Source organism: Rhinolophus sinicus, linkage group LG06, assembly GCF_036562045.2.
Source record: "Rhinolophus sinicus isolate RSC01 linkage group LG06, ASM3656204v1, whole genome shotgun sequence".
Taxonomy (NCBI): Eukaryota; Metazoa; Chordata; class Mammalia; order Chiroptera; family Rhinolophidae; genus Rhinolophus; species Rhinolophus sinicus.
Window position 1 is genome coordinate 39,665,813 of NC_133756.1, and position 24,579 is coordinate 39,690,391.

Sequence of the window (24,579 nt, forward strand, 5' to 3'; positions counted from 1 at the left end):
TCAGAAGGCAGGAACACTGGTGGGTTCAGCAGAAAATGTCAATCCTTGGGTTTCCCCAGGAGTCAAAGGAGCACACAGCATATCACACCAGAGTGGGGTACCAGCCCCCACATTACTGGCAGGCAAAGAGCTTTTTCACAAGAACAAGGCACCCTAGCAACATAATACCATTTTGTTATTCAGGATCTGAAAGCAAAGAATGCACAGAAGAGGAGAGGAAAGCTTTGGTGTTGTGTGATGAGGCAAAAGGTCCCAGAGGTTTGGCATACGTTCACTTAAAACAAACAAAAAAAAATATTGCTTGTAATTTGTAACCTCCTTAGGGTGCTTCAAATGGTTTGTGAAGATCAATGTTCTTCATGTTCAAAGAGTTTAGGGAGTTTAAAACCTCCCCATTCAGACTGGCCTGTCATAAAGAACAAAGGAACATGGAATTTCTTGCATGGATCTGAATTCACACAATGGAGACTACAGATGTAATTTCAACAGAGATGGCCTTTGAACTTTCCTCAATCCAAAAGGGGAAACGAATATGTACTGCTCTATCGGCCTCTATCTAGTAGCCACTTTTATCTTCCATCAATAAAATTGCTTTTGTGATTTTTTATTTATGTACCCACCCAGTAGCCATTATTATAAAGTAGTGGTTCAAAGCTTGGGCTCAGATAGACCTGAGTTCAAATTCAATTCTACCATGGATAAGCCATATGACCTTGGGCAAGTTAGTTGATCTCTCCAAGCCTCAAATGTCTCATCTGCAAGATGAAAATGAGAACGTCACCTTCTTTGTAGTGCTGCAATGAGGGTTAAGTGAGAATCCAATTTCTGTATGTCTGATACATAGTAAACCCTGAAAAAATGTAAAGTAGGTATTTTTTTTCCTGTTTTGCCATTAGCTCATGTATTTTGCTCTTTATTATTCAGCTTCTAGGAGAAACAATTAAAATGAAAGATGAGTGGAGATCCTACTTCCATTGAGATAGAATTGTTGGTCCAAATTTGGAAGGCAGCTTAAGGGAGCAACACAAATTGGGTTTATCTATTGCTCTAAAGGAGAGGTTGATAAACTATGGCCCATGGGCCAAATCCAGCTCCCTGCCAGTTTTTGTCAAGTTTCAGTGGAACACAGCCTCGCTCATTTGTTTACATATTGTCTATGACTGCTTTAGTGCTACAACGGTAAAGATGAATAGTTACAACAGAGACTATATGACCTGCAAAGCCTAAAATATTTACTGTCTGGCCCTTTACAGGAAAATTTTTCTGACCCCTGCTCTAGAAACATAAGATAGTCATTCTTTTCAAGTCACATAGCTCTGAAACTGCATGCATTGGAAACTCATTCCCCGTAGAAAAATAAAAAGTCTGCCTTCAAGAAGTCAACACATTTACTATGACGAGTCCATTCCAGGAGCTGTGTGAGGCCCCAGGAGATACAAAGACCCTTCGGGCAGGGTCCCTCCCCATGAACAGCCCACAGTCCAGTTGTGAATCAGATAGATATGCAACAGACAATGAAAACAGGTTGATGGGGTCAAGAGTGGAAGGCCAGTTTAGATGGGGTGGTTAGAATGGCAAGAACAAGGAAGACCCTGGGAAACGGCATTCAGCAGAGCTAAAAAGCAAGGGTAGAGCTCATACGGCAAGAACAAAGAGGAGAAAGAGCAGGCCTGCATAGTGGACAGCGTGTAGGAGGCAGGGGAAAGTAGTTACAGGATAAAGTCCCAGGTAGGTTGGGAAGAATCCAGACCACAGAGGCTTTACCAGCCAGCACACAGCATTAGGATATTGTTCTACATGCGCTGGGGAGTCACTGAGGGATTTTGAACAGGGACATGACATGATCTGATTAACATTTTTAAAAGTTCATCCTTGTTATTCTTTTCCCTTCTCTTTCCTTCCTAACTGGTTTAGTCCTAAAACCACTAGACAAGGCTGAGCAAGGTCAACTTCCCCACAGGGTGTGGAGCAGAATGTCTGACTCTAAGTCTGGAGCAGAGAATATCCGTGTGGATGGTGAGAGTGATGGGTGGCAGCTGTCTGGCACAGAGTGGCAGAGCCAGAGCTGGAGGAGGAGAGGGCTTCCACAGAGGCCTGGGAGTGCCCAGCCCAGGTCCTAGAGCCCAGGTACAGGGAGGAAGGGGTCCATATGGGAGAACAACCCGGCCTGGGAGGTCAGAGTCCAAGCATAGCAAGGAGGGCATCTGTGAGAGGGGGCGGGGGGCAGTGGCCCCACATGAGGTGTGAGAGCCTAAGCACAGTGAGAAGTGTGTTCATGCAGGGAGGCGGTGCCCACTGTGTGTCCATGCAGCTTGAGAAGGATGGCTGCACAGGGGAAGGTACCAGCATGGAGAAGTGGAGTATGACGGTGGTAAAGAGCATGTACGTGTGAGCAGCACCTGGTGCAAGTGATGGAACCTGGGCAGGATGAGGAGGGCATTGCGTGGGACACAGCTCCACGCTGATGCTGGAGCCCAAGGTCGGTGAGGAGGGCACCCAAGTGGGGCAGGCAGGTGTGGACTATCCCAGAGCAGGGTGTCAGAACACAAGAGTTGGGTAAGGAGGCCATCTACATGGAGAAAACAGTGGGGATGGGATGTTGGAGCCTAAGTGGGGTAAAGGAGGTGTCCATGTGTGTTTCAAGGGGTGGGGGTGTGACAGCAACCAGAGATTTGTACATTCAGGGGCATTGACTAAATAAGTAAATACATGAAGGCTCATGGGAACCAGGTTTCTCACCATCAGAGAAGGGCATTATACATATGAAAAGAGAGAAAACTAGAACAGATCCTGTGATATTGGATTGGAACTGGAGATATAGGTATGCATTTATGATTTGAGGGCAGAGGGAGAGATCTAACTGTGTGAACACATATATGTACGCATATATACATGCATGGTGTCTATTTTCCTGCTCAGTGGGAGGGCCTGGCAGCAGCAACACTTCAAGTGCAAAGAGCACACCAAGCACCTCAATCTTGATTTCTAAATTCTCCACTAAAAGGAAATAGAGTACTTTAAAGAAATGGCAGATTTCAAGACTGGAGCCAGGAGTGTACAAAACAAGCCTTATTTGAGAAAGTAAAGAGGGACTCAGAGGAAGATGGTGTGTCTCAAAGGGATGGCTTGAAGGGGCTCCTGTTTGCCAACCCTGAGATAATTGGAGCATCAGAATAGAAAATGACAGTAACATTATAATCCGTTGAATAAAATAATAACTTTACATCCATACGGATATAAATATATGAAAATACCGAAATTTGGTTGACATGTGGGATATTTATAACAAAGAACTGCCCACAAAACACCTATTCAGTACAAAAAGAAAAAGAGTAATTTTGTAGTAAAGAGCCCTTTCAGAAATACCTTCATCAAGTGATAAAATTAACAACACAGCAATGGGACAAATCAAAATGTGATGCCACATAATAAAAAGAACAGAGCATCACTTCTTGCCAAAGATACATAATTTAATCATTAGGAAATCTCAGGTAAAACCAAATTGAAGGACATTCTGCAGAATAACTGGCTTGTCATCTTCCAAGATGTCGTAGTCATGTAATTCAAGCAGAGACTAAGAAACTGTTTCAGATTGAAGATTAAAGAAACATAATCACTAAATGCTATGTATGATTCTGAATTGGATTCTTTTAGCTATAAAGAACATTATTGAGCTAATTGGGAAAAGTTGAATGGAGTCTGAGAGTAAATGGTGGAATCAAATGGTTATATTGAGGTTATGTAGGATTGATTTTTAGTTTAGGAAAGTACTTGGGAAATGATGGACATCAGATTGGCAACTTACTCTCAAATGGTTCAGGAAAAAAAGGTGTACCATTGTTGCCACCTTTCTTTATTTTGCAATTGTTTCAAAATGAAAAGTTGATATACGTATATATTCACTCACTGTGGCCCTTTGACTTCCTAGGTCTTGCTCATGGCCCTACCTAGCCCTAGCCCTGTCCTCAGAAGCCCCCTCCCCTGGGGAACCCTTGCTTGTCCTTCATTTCCTCTGTATGGGGGGGGGTACCCTTTAGAGCATATACTGGGTTCCAAGGCATTGAAGTTAACCTGTACATGTCTACATTTCTATTTACCACAAAGAGTAGGGTCCATGTTCATCACACTCATATCTGTATCACTAGCACTTAGCACAGCACCTGGCATTGTGCTTGATTAAAGAAAAACGAAAACAAAACAAAACGTGGAGAGAGGGAAAGAGACAAGGTTATAGATATAAGCTTGGGAATCATTTCTAGAGCCAGCAGAGTTTAAGTGGGAAAAGCAGGAAATTTGGATCCCCCCGGCCGAGGTGTGAATTATGGCTGTGTGATCTTGGACAAGACTTAGACAATCTGAGCCTAGGTTTCCTCACATGTAAACTGGGTTGGTTGATGGAACAAACATAATAAAGTTTGTAAAGCATCTAGTGGAGTCCCTGACACTAAGCAGGTACACAACAAATTTTAGTTTGCCTTTTCTCCTTAAAAACAATAAAAACCATCAAAGAAGAATAGAAGTTTAGCATTCCAGGTTATGTTCCCGAGTTCACTATAACCTAGATGGATGAACTTGGATAAGTGATTTCATCTTTCCTTCTTGGGAAAATGGGAGATGGGAAAATGGAGGAGTGAGAAGTAGGCTTTACGACCATCGTGATAGCAAGATCTCAGAGCTCTAACAATGTAAATACTTTCATTTATTTGGGTGCTAGTGAGTATAAAAGGTGAAATAGAAGAAAGATTTTGTTATACTTAAAGGATGGGCCTCAGTTTTAACAGTCAAAGCATGTACAGTCCATCCTACTGGATTGTGCAATTGACTCATTTATTCCTGCTTAAAGCACAGGTAAACTGAGAAGTGGTGGTGGTATTAGGTTACTATTGAGCATATTAATAATTTATGAGCCATCAAGGAATGAACACACATTTTCAGTTCTCGCTGCATTTTTTCCTTATTCATAATTCTTTCCCTAATTGCTTTTTACGTTAAAAAACGGAGGAGCTGAGACCTTGGATGTTTGCCTAATGGCTCAAACAGAACCATGACCCATTGCCAAGTCTTCCAGTCCTTTATAGCCTGGGGACATTTGCCACTGAAAGGAAGCTGATGGGTTTGATTTTCCTGAAAGAGATATTTTGTAGTGACCTCTGACCCCATTAAATACTTTGGCCGTTGCCCATTCACTGTAATGGGAGCAATAAATTTGTTTTAATTTAGGACATTATCAAGTAGGGAATATTGACAAAGACAAAATAATGTTTTGAAAAGAGCTAGAATGAAATCATGAATAAATAAATATGTTCATCTTAGCTGATAAATTAACAAGTGCTTATTCATAAGAGTCTGACTGGACAATTTCAAAATTAGGCCAAAGGTGATTGCATTTCTAATATTAGAGTCTCTTTAGGCCAGAGAAAAGGTGGGCTGCATAGAAAAACATTGCAAAGGATAGAAAGGCATTTATCCCTCTGACAGATTTGTTTTAAATACATCTATTTGTTTTCAGCTAAATGCCAAAAGGAACAGCCAGATGACTTGACTAGCCTTTTCTATGGCAAAGCATTTATTTTCTTTGTGTAAACACCTTTATTAGGGATCTCAGTGGGCTATTTCTCCACTTTTCCTTTGTATTAGTCCCTTAGATTAGTGTCAAAGAACTGAAATCCTGGTGGGATGTAACGTGTACGTGAAAGAAATGACTCCTAACTTGGATATATTCCTCTTGAGGAAGGGGGCTGCGTTGCATATGGCATTGATCTTCACGCTAATATTCTTATGTAGGTAACCTCATTATGACAGATGACAAAAGGATCCAGTAAACCACAAAGCATATTTGCAAAGCTGTGAGGCCTTGGCTGATGTTGCCTTATGCAAAGTCCAAATGGCTAAATCTTCCAGGTTACAGGGAGCATGAGGGCATTTTCAGCTGCATAAAAACAAATTGGACCAACTTGAATGGAAGAAAATTTTGCCTGAAGTCTTCAATCACACTAGTTACCTAGTGGTTTTCTGTTCAACATTGTCAGGGCAGTGTTTAGGAAGATGAATCCATGCATTCAGCTTAGAAAGCCTTACACAAGACCAGAGAGTTGATGGGGATCATAACCATCTCATTTAGAAAGTTTAATGTGTGTCTCATGTTTTGGCATCTCTGCACCGGGACAAGCAAGCCCATGGTTGGGCAGAGGATAGTATAATTTTTTCAAAGATATAACAAAGTAAGACATGAGAAAACTGATTCTGCTTTCTCTATAATGATGAGGGATATTTCTCTATGAGAACGTTGGCGTTTGTCTTTGTATACAAAGTGTCCAAAATTCATGACTAACTCAGTGAGCACCCCAAATGGTAACAGCAACGGTTTGACATGCACTGTGATGAAATTCAGTGTGTTTGAGAGCAAAGAGCATGGACTGGAAGTTTGGAGACCTTTTGTTCTGCCTCTTACTAGCTCTATGAGTTCAAACAGGTTGTTCAAACTTTCTGAGCCTAACTCTCCAACTGCATAGAGTGAAGGTAAAATTATTGCCTTCCCAGACACCTCATTTTTACCTCATAAAGTAAAAATGCTTCCAGCTAATCAATAGAAAAGTATGTGCAAGCTATAAAGCCCTCTGCAAATCAAAGAAATTATTATTGTTATATCATTATGGTAGCACTTAATATTCTAGGTCACTTTATTTTCATATGGTTGTTTTCATTTCACTCTGGCTTTCAAGCCATGTAGACTGTGTATGTTCCCTGTAATTCACCAAATCAAAGTCCCCAGCTCTGCAAAAGCCACACTTGGAAGAATATGATAAAAAATGGTTCTGTTTGGACTGTATGCCCATCCGTTGCCTTCTCTGGAATGTAATTCAGTCAGAAGCAATTATGGCACTAGCACACATTCTGAGGACTCATGAAATCCCACTGCCAAAACTGTGATTCATTGCTCCATTCCCAAAGGCCTCTGGCACGCTGTACTTCAGAAGCCACAATACTGGCTGCTTATAAGGCTCAATGGGACCATAAGGATTCCTTGTGGCACTGCCTGCTGCCACCCTCGGGAGAGATGGCACCACAATCCCTCAGAGTCTCTTCAGACAGTATTTTCCTTATTTCCTCTTGAGCCTTGCTTTGCAATGTACCTTTCTGGAAGTAATAGACAGCATAGTGTTTTAGGATTTTTTCCCCCACCCTTGAGGCATTGCAACATGAATATTCTACATTTATCTTATATAAAAACCTTTTTGAAGTAAGTCTTATTTTCCAGTACCAACCTTGCACAACCTGTCATTCAAATTCTTAATAATGGGTTTATGTGACAGTGATTTCTCCACACTTTCCTTTGCTTCATCTTAGATGGCAGTGTGGCTCTTCCTTTGAAATAGAGCACTACAGGAGATAGCTCCTTCAGGCAAATCGCACAGTTCAGTGACTATTTCAAAGGAAATGTAGATAGACAAAAAGCTATAAACATCACCTTGATTCGTAGAGGTAATGTGTGGCCAGGTATGCTGTAGCACGTATGTGGAAATCAGACATTCAGCCTTGGCCAAATGTCGGACACTTCAGATAAGGAAGATAAAAATCTTCTGCCTAAGTGAGAACTGTGACACCTCACTCTGCCTTTTCAACACAAAGTCTACACGGTTCATGAATACTTTCTAAAGACACATAGAATGTAAGAAAGGGAGGGACTAAGGACATCATGTCATGTGACCTCCAGGTGGACACTTATATCCCACGACAGCACCCAGGGCCACCAGGTGCTCCAGCCCCAGCTGGAACATTCCCAGAGATGGGACAGTAAGTACGCCCTTCTAGAACAACTCAATCTATTTCTGGACAATTCTTACTTTAGGAAATGTGGTAATTTATTTTAACTATTCCCAATGTCTAAGACCCCACTTAACCCTGTGGGTAGTGTCACCACCTGGAGTTTGTATCAGTTCTGGATGTCAACCAGTGGCAATCCCATCTAACCGTTTGTTGTCTGGCACAGCTCTCCCCTTCTCACTTACAAAGCAATCAGGAGAAACTCTGTCCTGTATCTGAGAGAATCCAGATGTATCTTCTAGTCTATGGATTTCCCCTTTAAATTTATCCTCATCAAAAATAAACAAAGCAAATCTAGCATGATTTTTTTTCTTACTGAACCCATGGTAGCTTCTAGTAATCAGTCCTTTTTTCAGTGTACAGAAAAACTCTGTTTAATTTTTTTTTTTTTGGGGGGGGTGGGCAGGGGGGAATGTTGCCTAAAATGTACATTAACCCACTGGTTTAGTTTGTAGACGCTTCCTTACTCCTGCTTTGAAGAATTAAAGCCATAGTTTGGGTCCTTCTGTATTCTATATTCTAGTATTCCTCCCATTCTTTGTAGATCTTCTGTAATCTTACGTATATATTGATTTACGTCTCACTGGATATTTTTTACTTAATGTGTTTGTCATGAGCTCTCTTATCTTTGCATTCATTTCAGCCAAAATAGCCTCATAGTGGAGTTTCGAATGCCCTTGTCGTCTTTGGCCAGGGAGCATGATGTCCATTCACAGACCATGTGACTATTTGCAAACTTGGTAGTTTGTGCTGACAAGTCATAGCCTGAATAGCACGCACACACACAAATACAAATTATATCTGTGGATTTGGGTGTGAACTGCCCTAATTAGCAGTCTGCTAGGTAGTCTATACCCGTAAAGCATGGATTGAGAAGCAAGAAATATCTTTTCAATTTTGGTTCTGCTCTTCATTCTGGATAAATTATTCATTCCCTAGAGCACCTTTATAAGAGACAATGGCTGATGATTGTGTTTATCTTTACGTCTACATCACAGAGCTTATAAGAACTGTTTAGCCTAAAGTGACTGCAACTTTTTTAGCACTAAAATAAGATATATCAATATAATGGATAGTATGCAAAAACTAACCTAAAGACTATCTTATTCTTTTTAAAAGAGAAAATTTCATTCCATTCTCATAAAAAGTATACCTGGAAGTGCCCATATAATATCATATATTATTCATACATATGCCTCTGTAATATATATAGCATCCTTTTAGCATAAAGAAGACTATCTAGTTGAATAGTAATATTGAAACACTGCAAAATTGAGTGCCTTCCTTACCTGCCATTAGTTCACATTTACTTTCATTGAATTCATGGGGCAGCTGCATCACTGGAAATGCCTGTTTTCACTGACCACAACTTCAGCAAATAGAGGTCCTGGTGTTTCCCTCAAACTCTGGGCTTCTCTGAAACTTCTGCTGAAGTCTGGATGCACATGGGTTGAGGACAACTTGTTCCATTGATCAGGATCTGGTTTCTTTTGCTTTGCTTGACTTGGGCAGACTTAGCTTCCCTCTGTCTGTCATCGTAGAACAACGTCCAGAGTCAGCCTACATGGCGTCCCTTGGGCAGGAGAGTTAAGTCCCCCGACATGAATTGCATTCAGCAACTGAATAAATAAGACAGCTTGGAGATGGGCTTTTATTCATGGGAAACCAGATAGCTTTTTTGATGATAAAATATTTATTCTCTATTATCTTGTTGTTGCCAAGACTACTGTGTATAGCCCATTTCTTAAAAGGAGCTAGAGTGCTAAAGAGGTTACAGTTATCAGTAGGGTATATTTTACTCTGAAAAATACCTTGAATGGCATTCTATTGCCCAGAACTGAGTGTGGTTTGCCATTTAATGTTGATTGAGATCACAGCACGTCCCACTTTAAGTCAATATTTTTTTCTTCTTCCATTTAATCATGAGTTTCTCCTGATAAACAACATCTTTATAGCTTTAAAAAGTGAGGCCAAACATGTGGCCATTTTTAAGGCAGCTAAGTGAATTAATCAGTGTAAACGGATGTGGGTGTTTAAAAAAAATCTAACTTTTCCAAGCGAACATTTTCTAATAACCTGGCAGGGGATTCCCAGGGCAGCCTCTTAAGGATGCTAATACATGGATGAGACAGATGGATACCAGGGAGACTACAGGTATACAATTAACTGACTGATGTGATTAGATATTAGGGTGAACATTTTGATAACTCCAGGTTTTGAGTCTGAATAGGTAGAAAAGAAACAACACCATTAACCAAAATGGTAAAAGAGTAGGAGGAGTTTGGTGAAGGGAAGGATTAATAAAGGCCAGGAATCAGGAAGAAAACCCTATTTGAATAGTGGATATACGCACAGGCCCTGGAATCTAAATGACTTGGGTTTGAATCCTAGATGAGCCATTTACCAAACCTGTGTAACAAGTTACTTAATTGCTCCAGTTAAGTGAGACAAATGATTTGGTAATGATAAGATAGTGATAAAGATTAAACGAGATGAGATATGTAAATGATTCATACATAGGAATCATACAATAAATACTATTATCACTCTCTTATAATTACCACCATAATAATATAACAATAACAATACCCTTTGGGATGTGTTTTATTTATATTGATTATTACTAAGCTAATAATGGTTATTAGTTCCTCTTAAGTAAGGCTTCCAAGTATATTAACCCCGATTTTAGATTCAATATTCCCTGTTATATTTAATCATCAAAACAAACTCAAAATTATTTATGTACTTTTCCAATTTTACAGATAAATAAACTGAGGCTCAATGTTGTGTGGGGCAGCCTGCAGGGTCTCTGCTCCCGCTCCCCACATAAGAACGCAGGACATGGTAAGGCCAGAAAGGAACACCCACGGAACCATAGGTAGGGGAGTCATACTATTATATTCTCGCTGGTGGCTGGGTTGGAAAAACAGGAAGCAGGAGCCAGACTCTCTGCAACCCGCCGTCCTGACTGCAATCCGCGCTTGCCAGCCACCATCCTCTTGCTAGCCCCCATTTTCTGCTAGCATAGCCACGCAGTTATATTATTGGCCAATGGCTCACTGGTTACAGCTGACGGCCAACTAGCCACAGCTGATGGCCATCCAATCACAGTTGATGGCCATTTACTACCTGAGCCAGCACCTTTCCACATGAGGCCAAGAGCCTGGAAACTGCACTCCTGGCTCTGTCCCCACACTCAGAAAGGTGACATGCCCAAGGTTACACAGCTAAGAATTGTAGCCTACCTGGAAGAGCCAGGACTCACACCTAGACCTGACTTATTCCAAAGACAGTAGTCCCCTTTCATTCATGGAAGATACATTTCAAGACCCCCAGTAGATGCCTGAAATCGCAGATAGAACCAAACCCTATATATACTGTGATTTTTCCTATGAATGAATACTTAGGATAAAATTTAAACTATTGTTGTGCTTTGGAGCTTTTAAGTAGAATGAGATATGGAGACAGTCCCAGAGAGCAGTCTCCAGGCTCTTGGCCTCACATGGAAAGGTGCTGGCTTGGGTAGTAGATGGCCATCAGCTGTAACCAGTTAGCCATTGGCCACTGACATAACTACCATGGCTGAGCTAGCAAGTGCGGATTGCAGTTAGCAAGGGGTTGGTTGATTGGTTGGCAGAGAAGTGGATGGCGGATTGCAGCTAGCGAGTGGGGTTAGCAAGCGTGGTTGGTGGATTGTGAATCGTGTGAATCCTACTTCCTGTGTCTCGCCCAGCCGCCAGCAAGAGTGGGGTGCAGGAAGACCCCCTGTTGGGGTTCTGGCAGATGTTTGCTTTTGTGTCTCAACCAGCTGCCAGCAAGACTATAGTGATATTACTCCCCTATCCTTGGCTCTGTTGGTGCTCCTTTTTGGCCTCCCCATATCCTGCGTTCTTGTGCGGGGAGCGGGAGCTCAGTCCCTGCATGACAGGAGAATTGAACACAAGCACTGCGATCTTGTGATAGTTTGTTTGATAACCAAGACACTACTAAGAGGCTAAAGAGCAGGTAGCACACAAAGTGTGGACACACTAGACACAAGGATGGTTCACGTCCTGGGCAGGATGGACTGTGACGGAGTGAGATGTATCTCACTATTCAGAACGACACGCCATTTAAAACTCATGAATTATTTATTTCTGGAAATTTTCACTTAATATTTTCATGCTTCAGTTGAGTGTGGGTAGCTGAAACCATGGAAAGCAAAGCCATGGATACGGAGGGACTACTGTAATTCTGACCTCTTCACCCACTAGTCACTTATAAGATCAAAACACCTTTGTATCACTGTGCCAGTTCTCTGGGCTCTATGCTGAACGAATAATCTGTTCTATAAAAGTGGTATTAGCCAACCACCACAGTGGTTCTCACTGTGTGTCTCCTGGGATTTTCTAGTGCTGGACAATGTTCCTCTCAAGGCCTGTCTTTAGAAGAGATGAAGAGAAGCCTTCAGTTCTCCCCCATTGACAAATACGGTAAGTGTACTCATTCTTCAGATTGACTAAGGAACCTGCCCCAGGGAGGTGATACCTATTTGATAATGAAGGAGGAAAACAATTCTATTTTGGAATAACTAGAAATGAAGGATACTTTTAAAATATTACAAAAGTGCCAACTTTGATCTTGTAAGTTGTATAATTCTACATTTACCTTTGAGTTAATCGTGTATGCGTATGTGTGTGCATAAGTGTGTAAGTGTATGTGCAAGTATGAAAAAAGAAAATGGGAGCATGTTTGCACATGGAATGGAGAGCTCTTCTTGTGAAAATAATCTCCTGCATGTCGTCACATTTCACACATTTTGGCATCACCTTATTGAGTCCACTGCCTCTAAGCCCCACCCCACAGATATGGAGGGAGGGAGGAGAAAAATGAGAGATGAGCTTCCACAGCTACATCATATGCTGGGGGAAAGCTTGCCCTTTAGCAAGTACCCAAGGGTAAAATATAAACCCAACCATTTCCTCAAAAAGCTGGAGAGGAAGTAAGGGAAGCACTGATGGGATCCATTTTGCACAGGACTACTTTAAAAAGACTTAATAAAAGCTCTTTAAAATAGTTCACACAGTTTTATGCAGTCCCCTGAAGCCAGAGCATAGGCAATCGCCCTTATCATTAGCTACCATATTAATGTGCTAGGCCTGTGATGTCCTTTTCCCAACCTCTAAGCCTGAGAGGCTCTATATTTAATTGGAATTTTAGTACAATGGCCTCATTTATTCATGGGAACTCTTCTTTGACAATATGGAGGACTGAAAAAAATGTATGTCAGTTAAAGAGATCAGATTTATTACAAGAACTGTGTTTGGGGAAGAATAAATTGGGTGATGTATTCCTGGTTCTCTGATTTAAATGGCAATAAAACCTGGAGACCCTCAGCTTTGGGATCTTCACCAGGGCACCTCATCTGCAGAATATCAGCAGAGGAAGCTTTTAAGAAAGAAAGGAAAAAAAATTGTTCTGGATAGATACAGACAAACTACTTGGAAACATTAAAGAGAGGACTTTGTACTTCTGACTCCCAATATGTGCCTAGAATGCAGCCAAGTTCTTTTTATCTTCTGCTTTACAACATAATTGGCCAGTCCAGTAACGGGGAAATGTGCTCTAAGTGTCACACCATCCCATTTTTTTTTTATAGATATACTATCATTTTCTCAAACCTTTACAGATGTGGCTACACAACCACAAAATATAGGGCACCCTTTGAAATGTGTGCTTCGACCAGAAATCTTTCCTTTCGTGTTGGAGTTTCAAGATGAAGTATTTCTGTAACTTAACTATCTGCTTCTTAAAGGAATAGGGCTTTGAGTAGAATTTCTCAAGATGGAGAAGAAAGACAAAGTGATGCAATAGTACAAAAGTTGGGTTTTTCTATGCATATCTGTACCAAGGGTAGAAGAAAACATTAGGGTGTTTGGATGGAGTGAGAGACCCAATAGACAAAGGAAATATATTTAATATCTCCCACTAGGAACATCACATAGTACAAGTAAGAACCTTTTAATTGCCCTCCATTTGCATTTTAAAAACCAACTGTGGTATAAGCAACTTTATGAACTGTTTCTTCTTCCCCTCATACCCCAAAGAGCAGGGCTAGAGAACCAGGATGAAATTAAGCTATTTTCTCTGTGCTTGAGACCTTTCACCCTAACGTAACAAAACATGCAGACGTGGTTCCGTCTTTGCCTAAAGCCTGTGGTCAGATTGCACCGAGGTGCCTCTTCAGCTGAGTGGTTATCCATGTACAACATGTCTGTCCTTCAACTCTGGCAATGATGGCATCAGTAATAAATGTCAGCATCCGTGCCCTGCTGATTTTGCTGCACCTCCCCAAAGGAGAGCCTGCTCACACTGGAGGGACGTGTGCTCACAATCAGATTCCCATTGGAGTCCTGTGGGGAGAGAAGCATGGAGCATCATAAGCCAGTAAAACCACAGGTGGTACATTAGAAGGTTGTTGATTATAGTAATAAAGGGATTACAACCTTATCAAAGCATCAATCTATGCCTGGAAAGAAGTCACAGTTTTAGGCTAGATCAAAGGAAATACTTTTGCCCTAGGATGTAGATTTTGCTTGAGTCCACCCAGAATGAGGATTCAGTGATGTGTACCCTGCTTTCCCTCATCTCAGCTGTCCCCACTGGCTCAGATCTGACCAGGGCCAGCCCCACTACAGGTGCGCAAGAGAGGGTCAGCGACAACACCGGCAGCAGCGCCATTTCCTCTCAGGAGAGTTTATGTGCTGCCTAAGAGATTCTGGCAGAGCCCTTTCTTATGAAAATAAATATGCCTATCCAACTGCATATTGCTAGATGTCTTGATGAAGACATAGATGGCTGAGTTGGTTTTGAAAACTCAGCTATCAAAGGTGAGTAAAGTGCAGCAATAGCTATTGACAAATGTGCCCATTTTCACAGAAGCAACGAATGGCTTCCGTACTCAGAGTGGAAAGGTGACTGGCTCCCTGCACATGTCCTCTTCTCCAGGACAGTGGCCTGATCCTGAGCCACTAGAGCCATTCTCTGCACACACCCAGGGCTATAATTTCCATGAGCATTAAATGCCACTGGCATTTAGACCTGAACATTGATATGTACTTAACAGCTGAGCTCTTGGTGAGGGAAAAAACAACCAGGCCAACCTGCTGTAAACAGTGGCTCTTTCCTTTTTCTCTACTGCTATCTCCACCTTCCAGTTTTTAGCCATCATTTGTTTGGCACTCACTATGTGCCAGACACTGTACTAGTTATCTTAAGTGTGTTACCAACCTTATAAGTAAGTGGTACTATTTTTCCCATTTACAGATGAAGACATTGAGGCTTAGAAAGGTTAAGGTGACAAAAGTCACAGAACCAGGAAGTAGTGAAGCCAGAGTTTAAACCCAGATTTGCGTGATATAAAAGCCCATGTTTCTAGCCATCACGATATACCATTTTCCTGAACTGTACACTTCTTTCCTCCAAACTCAAAATGTCACCTGACCAGCGTGAGTCTAAATCAGACATCCATCATTTATGTTCCTCTGGTCTCAGCTCTCTCTGTTTTCATTTGAAATTTTGCTTTTATTTTTACAACTACTTGCCAGCAACGGCTCTCCAGACCCTGTGTTCACATGAGCCAGGAGAAGCTGCTTGGCAGCTGTGCATTGCACTGTGTGAGGCTGGTGAAGAAAAAGGGGGAGATGGACAGAAAGGCCAATAAGTAACAGCTGGACTTCTTTTCTCATGCAGGCTACGTGTCTGATCCCATGAGCCCAATGCATTTTCATTCTTGCCGGAATAGTGGCAGTTTTGAGGACAGCAGCTGACAGCATTCTGCGTCGACCTAAGGAGAGTTTTCCCTCAGACTGACAGCGACAATTCCAACCATGGCAGACTTGCTTCCAATTATAATATTTTACCCTCTAGGGTCTCCTTAAATGTATGTGTTTGCATTGGTCCTATTTAATTCCCTACCACAAGTTGGGCTTTGGGTTTGTGGCTAAGGAATGACATGTAAAAGAACCAAGACAAAATCTATTTGAAGAATTGTTTTTAATTGTGTAAATGAAAACAAAAACAAATTTATATTCTTCCGTGGAGATGTGGTCTAAGTCCATGGTTGGCACTTAACAGTTATTTTGTTTCCCTAGACTGAATTATGTAGACCTGTGTTCGAGAACCCTGGGTTTGATTTCTTAGAATATTGTTCATTTTCTTACCTCATTATGTTACTTCTACTGTCCAGTGCTATGATTAAAGATTCTTTGGTGGCATACAAAATTGATTCAGAAGTGCGTTTCATTCCAACAACACTGCTACTGAGTATACCTTCTTTCAGATGTAATGGTAGAAAGAAGTCATGACCTTCAGATCAAGAAGCATGCAACAATTTAGCACTTAATTAGTTAGCCTGCTTTCTACATCATACCAAGTACTCTGTGCCCAGCTTGGGCAACCTGTTGCTGTCAGCTCCAAGGTGTCGTCAGTGCTATTGGTACCGTTATGACACTGGCCCACAAATGCAAACCCGCCATTCATACCAGAGTCTGGCAGCGTGCCCTGGGAAGATACCTGAGGTACCTGCTGCCTTCAGAAAATGCTAAATTTACTCTCCGTGCTCATGCCAACCAAACAAAATCGTTTTGCTATTCAAATACAGACTTGGAAAAAAACAAGCAGGAAATCATAAAAATTCAGCGTGATAATTACTGCTTTTAATCTGGGTAAGAGACATGAAATTAGTAAAAGGAGCTTGGGTATTCTCTAAATCAGGCTTTCTACATCTCGGCACTATTGACATTTTGGAGGGGGTAATTCATTGTGGGGGCTGTCCTGTGCACTGTGGGAGGTTTAACAGTGTCCTGGCCTCTAGCCCCCAGGTGTTAGTAACAGCTTCCCTAAGTCCCACAATGTCTTCGGAAGTTTCTAAATATGCCCTGGGGGACAAAATTGCCCCAGGCTGAGAACCACTGCTCTAAATCCTAAGAGGACAACTAGGGGCCTGGAGAGCAATGGGAGGAATATAGACTCTGACGGGCTGCATTTAGGCAAATCTTTCTCCTCCTCTTGAGTAATGGGGACTCACGACGTACAAATGGAACTGAATAGAGGTGCTGATTTCTCCTTAGATGTCTGCGGCAAGCTCTCGCATCCCTCCCACTCCCCCTACCCATTAGAAAATATGTTTCTTATGAGCAATTTCTATCAGAGCAGTAACCCGCCTCTCAAATCTCTTTGAGCCTTTTCATATGGCCAGTGTTTGCAAAGTTGAAAGTCCTCACATTCCCTGAGTAGCTTGGGGATAGCCCAGTGTGAGTCCGGAGGTAGAAGTTAAAGCCATGGTACTTCTAGGTGGATGTATCCTTTTTTTTTTATTTTTTATCTCCCCACATAATTATTCTAGAGTCACAGCTACTCTATCCCCCCAAGCAAGTTGCCAAGGGGCTTTATAATGAGCAGGACCACGGAGGCCGAAGTGACTCCTTGGCATAAAGCCTTCTGGCAAAGCAGAAAAGGAGAAAAGAATGGGCTGGTTAAACAGCACCTGTCTCCACAGCTCTCCTATTCCTCAGCTCTGCTTTATGGAATGAGCCGGCACCTAGCCTGGGATACTTTGGGGCTTAAGCCTTTCATGAGCTGAGTTTAAAGGAATACCTTAGAAAGTTAAAGAATGTACACACACACACACAAACACACACACATATGAGGCCTGACAATTAAGTTCATGAGCTTGTTGCAACGATGTTGCTAACCTTTTTTTGATATCAGAGGGATTATTCATTATGAATTTGTGCCAACTGGACAAACACTTAACCAAGTTTACTACTTGGAAGTGCTGAAAAGGCTGCATGAAAAAGTTAGACAACCTGAACTTTTCGCCAACAATTCAGGGCTCTTGCATCACAACAATGCATCAGCTCACACAGCACTGTCTGTGAGGGAGTTTTAGGCCAGTGAACAAATCACTGTATTGGAACACCCTCCCTACTCACCTGATCTGGCCCCAATGACTTCTGTCTTTACCTGAGATAAAAGAAATGTTGAAAGGAAGACATTTGGATGACATTCAGGACATCAAGTGTAATACAACGACAGCTCTGATGGTCATTCCAGAAAAAAAGTTCCAAAATTACTTTGAAGGGTAGACTAGGTGCTGGCTATCGGTGCATAGCTTCCCAAGGGGAGTACTTCAAAGGTGACCATAGTGATATTAAGCAAGGAGGTGTGTAGCACTGTCTTGGATGAGTTCGCGAAATTAATTGTCTGACCGCGCGCGCACGTGTGTGTATGTGTGTGTACACAGTATATATATGACACACAGTAGATGGAATGTCGAATGTGTGTATAACCAGGACAGTGCTGGGATAAACCAGGTATTTGCCCAGGTTCCCACTGAATGGAGGTCATATTCAGAGGAAGGACTTCTGGCTTCTGAAATCCCCCTCTTTTAGAGCAAATTTGTCAAGCTCCTTTTTTTTGTTTTCTGTAAGTAGGCCCCTCCTCTCTCCACACTGTATTTCCTTATGTTGCTACTTTCCTCTGGCTCTTGTCTTGTCAGGTGTTGGCAAATAATGAGACTAGTGTGTCTTCATTCCTGAGAAGGGGAACCTTTTCACAGATGCCAACCCATAGCTCATAAACCCTTTTCATTACAACACCTTTAAAGGGGCCCAGGGATCATCGTAGAGCTTGTCTTGAGACCATGGGGTTGTGTGTGTGTCTGTGTGTGTGTGTGTGTGTGTGTATGTGTGTGTATTTCTCCTTGCTGAAAATGTGTCACTAATTGCTTTCTTTTTCTGCTGGTAACAAAGAACTTCTATGGTCATGTTTCTGCATGCTTAGCACATTAAAATTTTTTTCCATGTGATGCAGCCCTGAGCTCACTAGAAGATGTTCAATTAGCTATAATTGTAAGCCAAATTATAGCACCACCAGGAGAGAGTTATTCCAACAGAGTGATTATTTGGGTTAAATTATTTCCAAAGCTGACATTTCCCTGGGAAAGACCAAAAAAAAAAAAAAAAAGATACTAGTGGTAGGAGAAAAGGCTAGTACTAGGTAATCCACCTGAAATGAAGGACCTGATTTCTTTCTCGCTTTCTTGCTCTCTGTCATTCCTGACTTAATTTTCCCCCTCCCTCCCTTCCTCTTTTCCTTCCTTCCTTCCTTGTTTCCTTCCTTCCTTCCTTCTTTCCTTCCCTCATCCTTCTTTCCTTTGAACAATAAGCATTGACTTCTGAGTCACTCAGACTCAAAGTTGAGTGCTTTTGTTTTTACAGTAGTTGTGTGACGTTGGGCAAGTCACTTCACCTATCTGAGCTCCAGCTTCTTTTCTGTACGATGGTGATAATAAAATTTAGCTTATAGAGTTGCTGTAAAGATTGCAAATAATATAAAGTGCTTTCTATAATTCCTGGAACAACATAGCAGATACTGTTGCAAATGTTGTAGTTGTTCATTGCTACTATTTACAACACCATGCAGCCAAAAAGCCCTACTACAAAAGGAGAGCATGAGAAGGGTGAATTTTTTTTCTCTCTCTTGTGGAAATAACCATCAACGTGCCTAAAAACCCTACTTTTGCAAATAACCAGCTGCTAATCTTTTACTTCTGATGCAGTTTGAGCCAAGGTGTCCAGCAGCCTTAGGTAGCAATGTCTTATTAATACCTGATATAAAATCAGAAGAGAAATCAAATCGTTTAAATCAAATACAAGAACCAAAAAGGATTCTCCAAACAAGGAGGATGCTAAGTAATAATAGAAAGACAATAAATAATAAAACACATTTATTGAGCACCTACCATGTGGCAGGAATTGTTTTAGATGATTTGAAGTGAATTATTTCACTTAAGTCTCTGAATAGCTCTGGCAAAGGAGAGTTTTTTCTTTATTTTTCAAATGAGTCAAGCTAGTGTAAAATGGAGCCAGTTTTCAAAACTAGGTTGGTCTTGCGTTAGTGTCCATGATTTGTTCACTACACAGTAATGCCTTCGTTATGATGGAGGAAAAGGAATAAAAATAGCAAATATTCACAATCCAGAGTTGTGAGGAAAATAAATAAATCTGCAGTCTGCAGTTTTGAAGAAAATTTGGGTAGTACCCCAGGAGAAGTTTTAGGGATCAGAAAAACAAACCTTTCCTGATTGCAATGGCTCATTATCGCCAAGTAAAACCAAGAAAATAATCACCATCACTTCTTCTGTTTTAATTATGGAAAAGAAGGGGCTGCAATAATCTCAAGACTCAAAAAACACACATTGTTATTTTCCAGGCAGAAAGAACCAGAAATGATTGACAGAAGCAAGACTCTCACCATGATAAGCAGAAACAAAAAAGTTAGGAGGGCAAAGCACAGCAATTAGGGAAGCCAAGGAGCTCCACATTTCCTCTCCTCATTAGCGCACTGGGTAAGGAAATAAGGAGAGAGGGTGTAGCCATTACCGGGAGGATTTGAATACCTTATTCCTGCTCAGTTTTGTGTTGCTTGCAGTTACTCAGGCATACAGACTGAAGAGCTTCCCCTGAGCAATTCCCTTCCATGTTTCAAGAGTCACAAGGGCAAAGATGAGCCATTTGACATTTGCAATTCCTTCACCGGATATCAGCTGAAGGCTCAGCTGCCGGCCTAACAGACTGTGGTCCAAGACTGTCAGCTCAATTAGTACCATATGCAAAACATGATGGAGAAGCAAAGTTCCTCTCCCTCCTTGGACAAACTACCTTTTACGAGGTTAACTAGAAATAAAAAGAGCAGGGGTTGTACATTTCTCCTCAGGCCAGAAATCCAAGGCAGTGCAGCAGCCCACCCTGTGGCAGGGTGCTAATTAAATTAGGCTTCTTGAATTAATACACTGCCACTTGTGCCAGACCCTGCTGATGAGGACACGTCTCCAAAGCACTCTCAATATAGCTTTATGTTTAATTAGCGAGATAAAAAGAATGTTATCTCAAGTATCTGTCTTTTAAGCAATGGGCTCCTGTGCTGAAGAAAGGTATCTTCAACCATCTTTAAAGAAGTTCTTGAAGCTCACTAATTCTACTAACCTCCATCTCTTCTTCTATCCCAACTAATCAGAAAAGAGTAAGATTCCAGCAAGACCATAAAACACATTAAGAATAATTTGAATGTTGGTCTGCCCTTCAGTTTTCACTCATAATAATCCATGGTCTGCTTAACACCACTTCAAAAATTAATCCACAGTGAAGAATACCAAGTTCTTCTTTCGGGTTTTTTTGTTTGTTTGTTTGTTTGTTTGTTTGTTTCCTTTCCCAAAACTCGAATTAGCCTAAGGAAAAGGAACTGATGTCCCGGGACCACAATTTAAGAAGCACTGGCATAGTGCTTAGGGGTACAAACATTAGAGTCAAGCTTGGGGAAGGTTTGGTTCTCCCCCTATCTGTGACACCTTCCAATGGCATGTTAGTCTCTCTGTTCTTCAGATCCCCCTCCATAAAGTGGAGATAATGATTCTTACTTCATAGTAAGGATTAAATAATGCATGAAAATCACATATCATAGTGCCAGGCACGTGGTAAATGTTCCATAACAATCAGCCATGCTTGATATAACATGACTGAGAGAAGAATCAACCATGCACCAAAGGCTAATCATTTATTTCCCAGATGCTAATGAAGGGATTGTGACTTGAGAAAATGGAAGTGTTTGTAAGACAAGTAAGCCCTAAATTAAGATCCTGCAGTAGAGAATATATATATGTGTATATATATATATATATATATATATATGTATATATATATATATGTATCTATATATAGATACATATATACATATATATATATATACATATATGTGTGTGTATATATATGTGTGTGTATATATACACCAGGGGTACCAAAAAAAATGTACACCAGTGGACACTTTGGTCAACGTTGCTCAAGCAGTAGTTCAGTAATCAGAAGTGTCTAGACACTGATGGTAACCACTTTGAGCACCTCTGTAATTGCAGGCATCAAACGTGACTTGCATTCACCTTTTGTTATCGGTATATATTGAGTATTACAATTTTAATACAGTTTTTTCCTTTCTTAAAATGTATATACACTTTTTTTGGCACTCTCTGTCTATACACACATGCACACGAGAAACACAATAAGCATAACATGGATAAAATTATAACGAGATTGGCAATGCAGTTAAATTAAACATAAATAGTTAATTACTAGTAGACACCTCTTAGGCATCACCTGAGATCTTGGCCTCACCTACAAGTATACTATTGGCCATCTAATCACCCACCATTACCAACTTCCTATGGGTACAATTCGACTCCACTTTACTTCCTGTCAGCACAGTCCCCTATTGCCCTGAACCTCCCATATCACTGCCGTAGAGCTCAGCTCCCCTGTTGCCTTGAGGAGAGATGCCCCAGGTTCTCTAGCCCCTTGCATCTCAACCTGGCAGTTAACATGGGGACCTGTGGAGTAAACCTTTAACCAACGGGAGACCAGAGCCAAGGAGAAAAACCCTCTTCCTTCTCCACCACAACTCCAACTGCCCAGAGGCACAGTTGGAGCTTCAGAAGACAATTTGTGAGACTAAAGTTGCCTTTGATACCAAACAGCACCCAGCTCTATACCACTGTAGGGTTGGTTCTCCCTCTTTCCTTCCTGACTCCCACTTTCCTCGTTCCTGCTTCTTCCTCACTAAACATGTAGTAGCACATGAGTTTTTGCTCAGGCACTGCTTTCTGGTGAGACCAAACTAGGACAGACAGTATGCAAATGATTGAATTCAGTTCTCCTTAGCAAAGAGTGGTTTGGGGAATGAAGGAATAAGTGACTGAAAATTTAAATGAGATTCAGTATGAATGAACAAATAAAGGGCTTTCAGTGAGTTGCTAGGCTAAGATCATAATGTACCCTTGTTTCTTTCAGCCCCTTTTGAGTCTTTGTTGTTAAAAGATAAACTGAGGCATATTAACAATGTTAAGAGTTTGTTTGAGTGCAAAATCTGGTCTAATCAGGCAGCACCAAACCAGAAGTGATTAGGCGCACCCTGTTGACGGGAAATAGGGGTCAGGTTTTTACAGAGAAAACACAGAAAGAAAGCAAATGAATCATTTGATTGGCTGAAGCTTACAGGGGTTGCCTTATTTGGAAACTACTAGTTAAGCTATTTGTGACTGGTTGAATTTAGGATTTAATTTCTTTTTTTTCTTTTCTTTTTTTCCCCCACTGGATGCTGTACATGCCCTGATGGAAGGTTTTAATTTCTTAACCTTCCGGAATTGACAGGCTCAAATTTCGGGTTGCTTCTCTAAACTGATGAGGTATTAGAACTACCTCAGTCTAATGGCCTCCTTGTTTAATTAATTTAATGTTGTTTTCATTCTGTTTCACAGTCTGTTGTGTGTGAGCTGTAGTACTCAGTACTACCAAGCTGATCGTGCCCTTTGTAAGTCCCCATATCCCAAGCAAAACTAGTAGGTATTACAAGGGATATGCTACCTTTGCTCTAAATTTCTGTAAGCTGATTTTTTTCCCTCCCTTTTTGATTCTTGTTATTTCTTTCATCCTGCTAATCCACATACTCATGTTCCTACTTTATTAGTGTATCCCCATTTAGGCTTCTCATCACTACTGGTATTCCTTTTCCTTCGTAGTTGCAGGTTCAGTTCTCTCTGCAAATTGGAAATGATTTTTTACATACCCTTCAGGAAGTTGTCATTTGCATGAAAATAACTGGCTAACCCCTAAAACAAACTCTGCCTCTATGGTGTTTCTTGTTCTTTCAGTTTAAGCATCTCCTCACCCCCTTGGAGGCCTAATGAACGAAATGCTCTTTGATTGCCTTTGCTTTTAGCTCTTCCGTGTTCACTAAATATGGACTTCAAGAATTTTTTAGTGCCAGTCCCAAAAGAATAAGGAAGCAAATGCTCAAGTTTTGTTATAACAGAGTCCCACCTTCTACATTATAGCCCCTTCTTAGTTACAGGATAATTGCCTGGCCATCCTTTAAGTCATAGTTCTTCACAAAGAGAACAAGGAAACTGAATGAAAAATGAACAAAGGACGGCTGTATTGGAAAGGCTCCAAGTTCAAGGTAAAAGACAAGGATGAAAAACAATGGAGCAATGGTGACCGATTGGGATTGTCAGCCTACTACTCTGCGGGGCCCCAAACATCTAAACGTTTTTTTTTGTTTGTTTTGGGGTTTGTTTTTGTTTTTGTTTTGCATCTACATATTCACCACAAAGCTTCTATCTCCAGGAATACAAAGTCAATGCATTCTGTGAGTTCAGCTGGTCAAATCTATGCAAAGCAAGCACATTTTTTAAAATTCTAGTAATTAAAACAATTGGCTAGCTAAGACTGTCCCAGTTAATTGGTCTCCACTGAAGAAACATTAGGCTTTAGGGAAAATGCATGTTGAATAGCAGTAATAACTTATTAATACAAATGGAAATTCTGCAAAATGTAAAACAGTGAGTAGTGGACACTGTTCAAGTTGCTTGCTGAAGTTAAATTAGTTTCTTCCTTTCCCCCACCCTCTCCATTAAGCTGTTAATTGAGTTAAAATATTAATACAGCTCAAGAATCACAGAGGTACCTCTTTATTTGCAGTTTTTCTGTCAAATGTCTTCCTACTGTATCAAAAATAATTATCCATAATATAAGCATATATTGCAATTAATCAAAGCCATACTCCAACAAACAGGAGTGTTTACAAATGTTTACATTCTTAGTGTTCTTACCCTGCTTAAAAAACAGATCTACTTTTATCCCCTTGTAATTTTAAAGGATCTACCTT

At 41.0% G+C, this 24,579-nt stretch overlaps 1 protein-coding gene across 2 annotated transcripts in view; it reads left to right on the top strand.

The window, feature by feature from the left end:
• Positions 1–16,086, top strand: part of TNNI3K (TNNI3 interacting kinase) — a 267,960-nt gene extending 251,874 nt beyond the window's left edge. For both annotated transcript variants that reach the window (XM_019743776.2, XM_074334949.1), the window contains 2 exons: positions 12,217–12,296; positions 15,556–16,086. In XM_019743776.2, coding sequence (XP_019599335.1) covers positions 12,217–12,296; positions 15,556–15,632 — 157 coding nt within the window. In that variant the 3' untranslated portion in view covers positions 15,633–16,086. The remainder of the gene's footprint in view (positions 1–12,216; positions 12,297–15,555) is intronic.
• Positions 16,087–24,579: the final 8,493 nt, after the last annotated feature.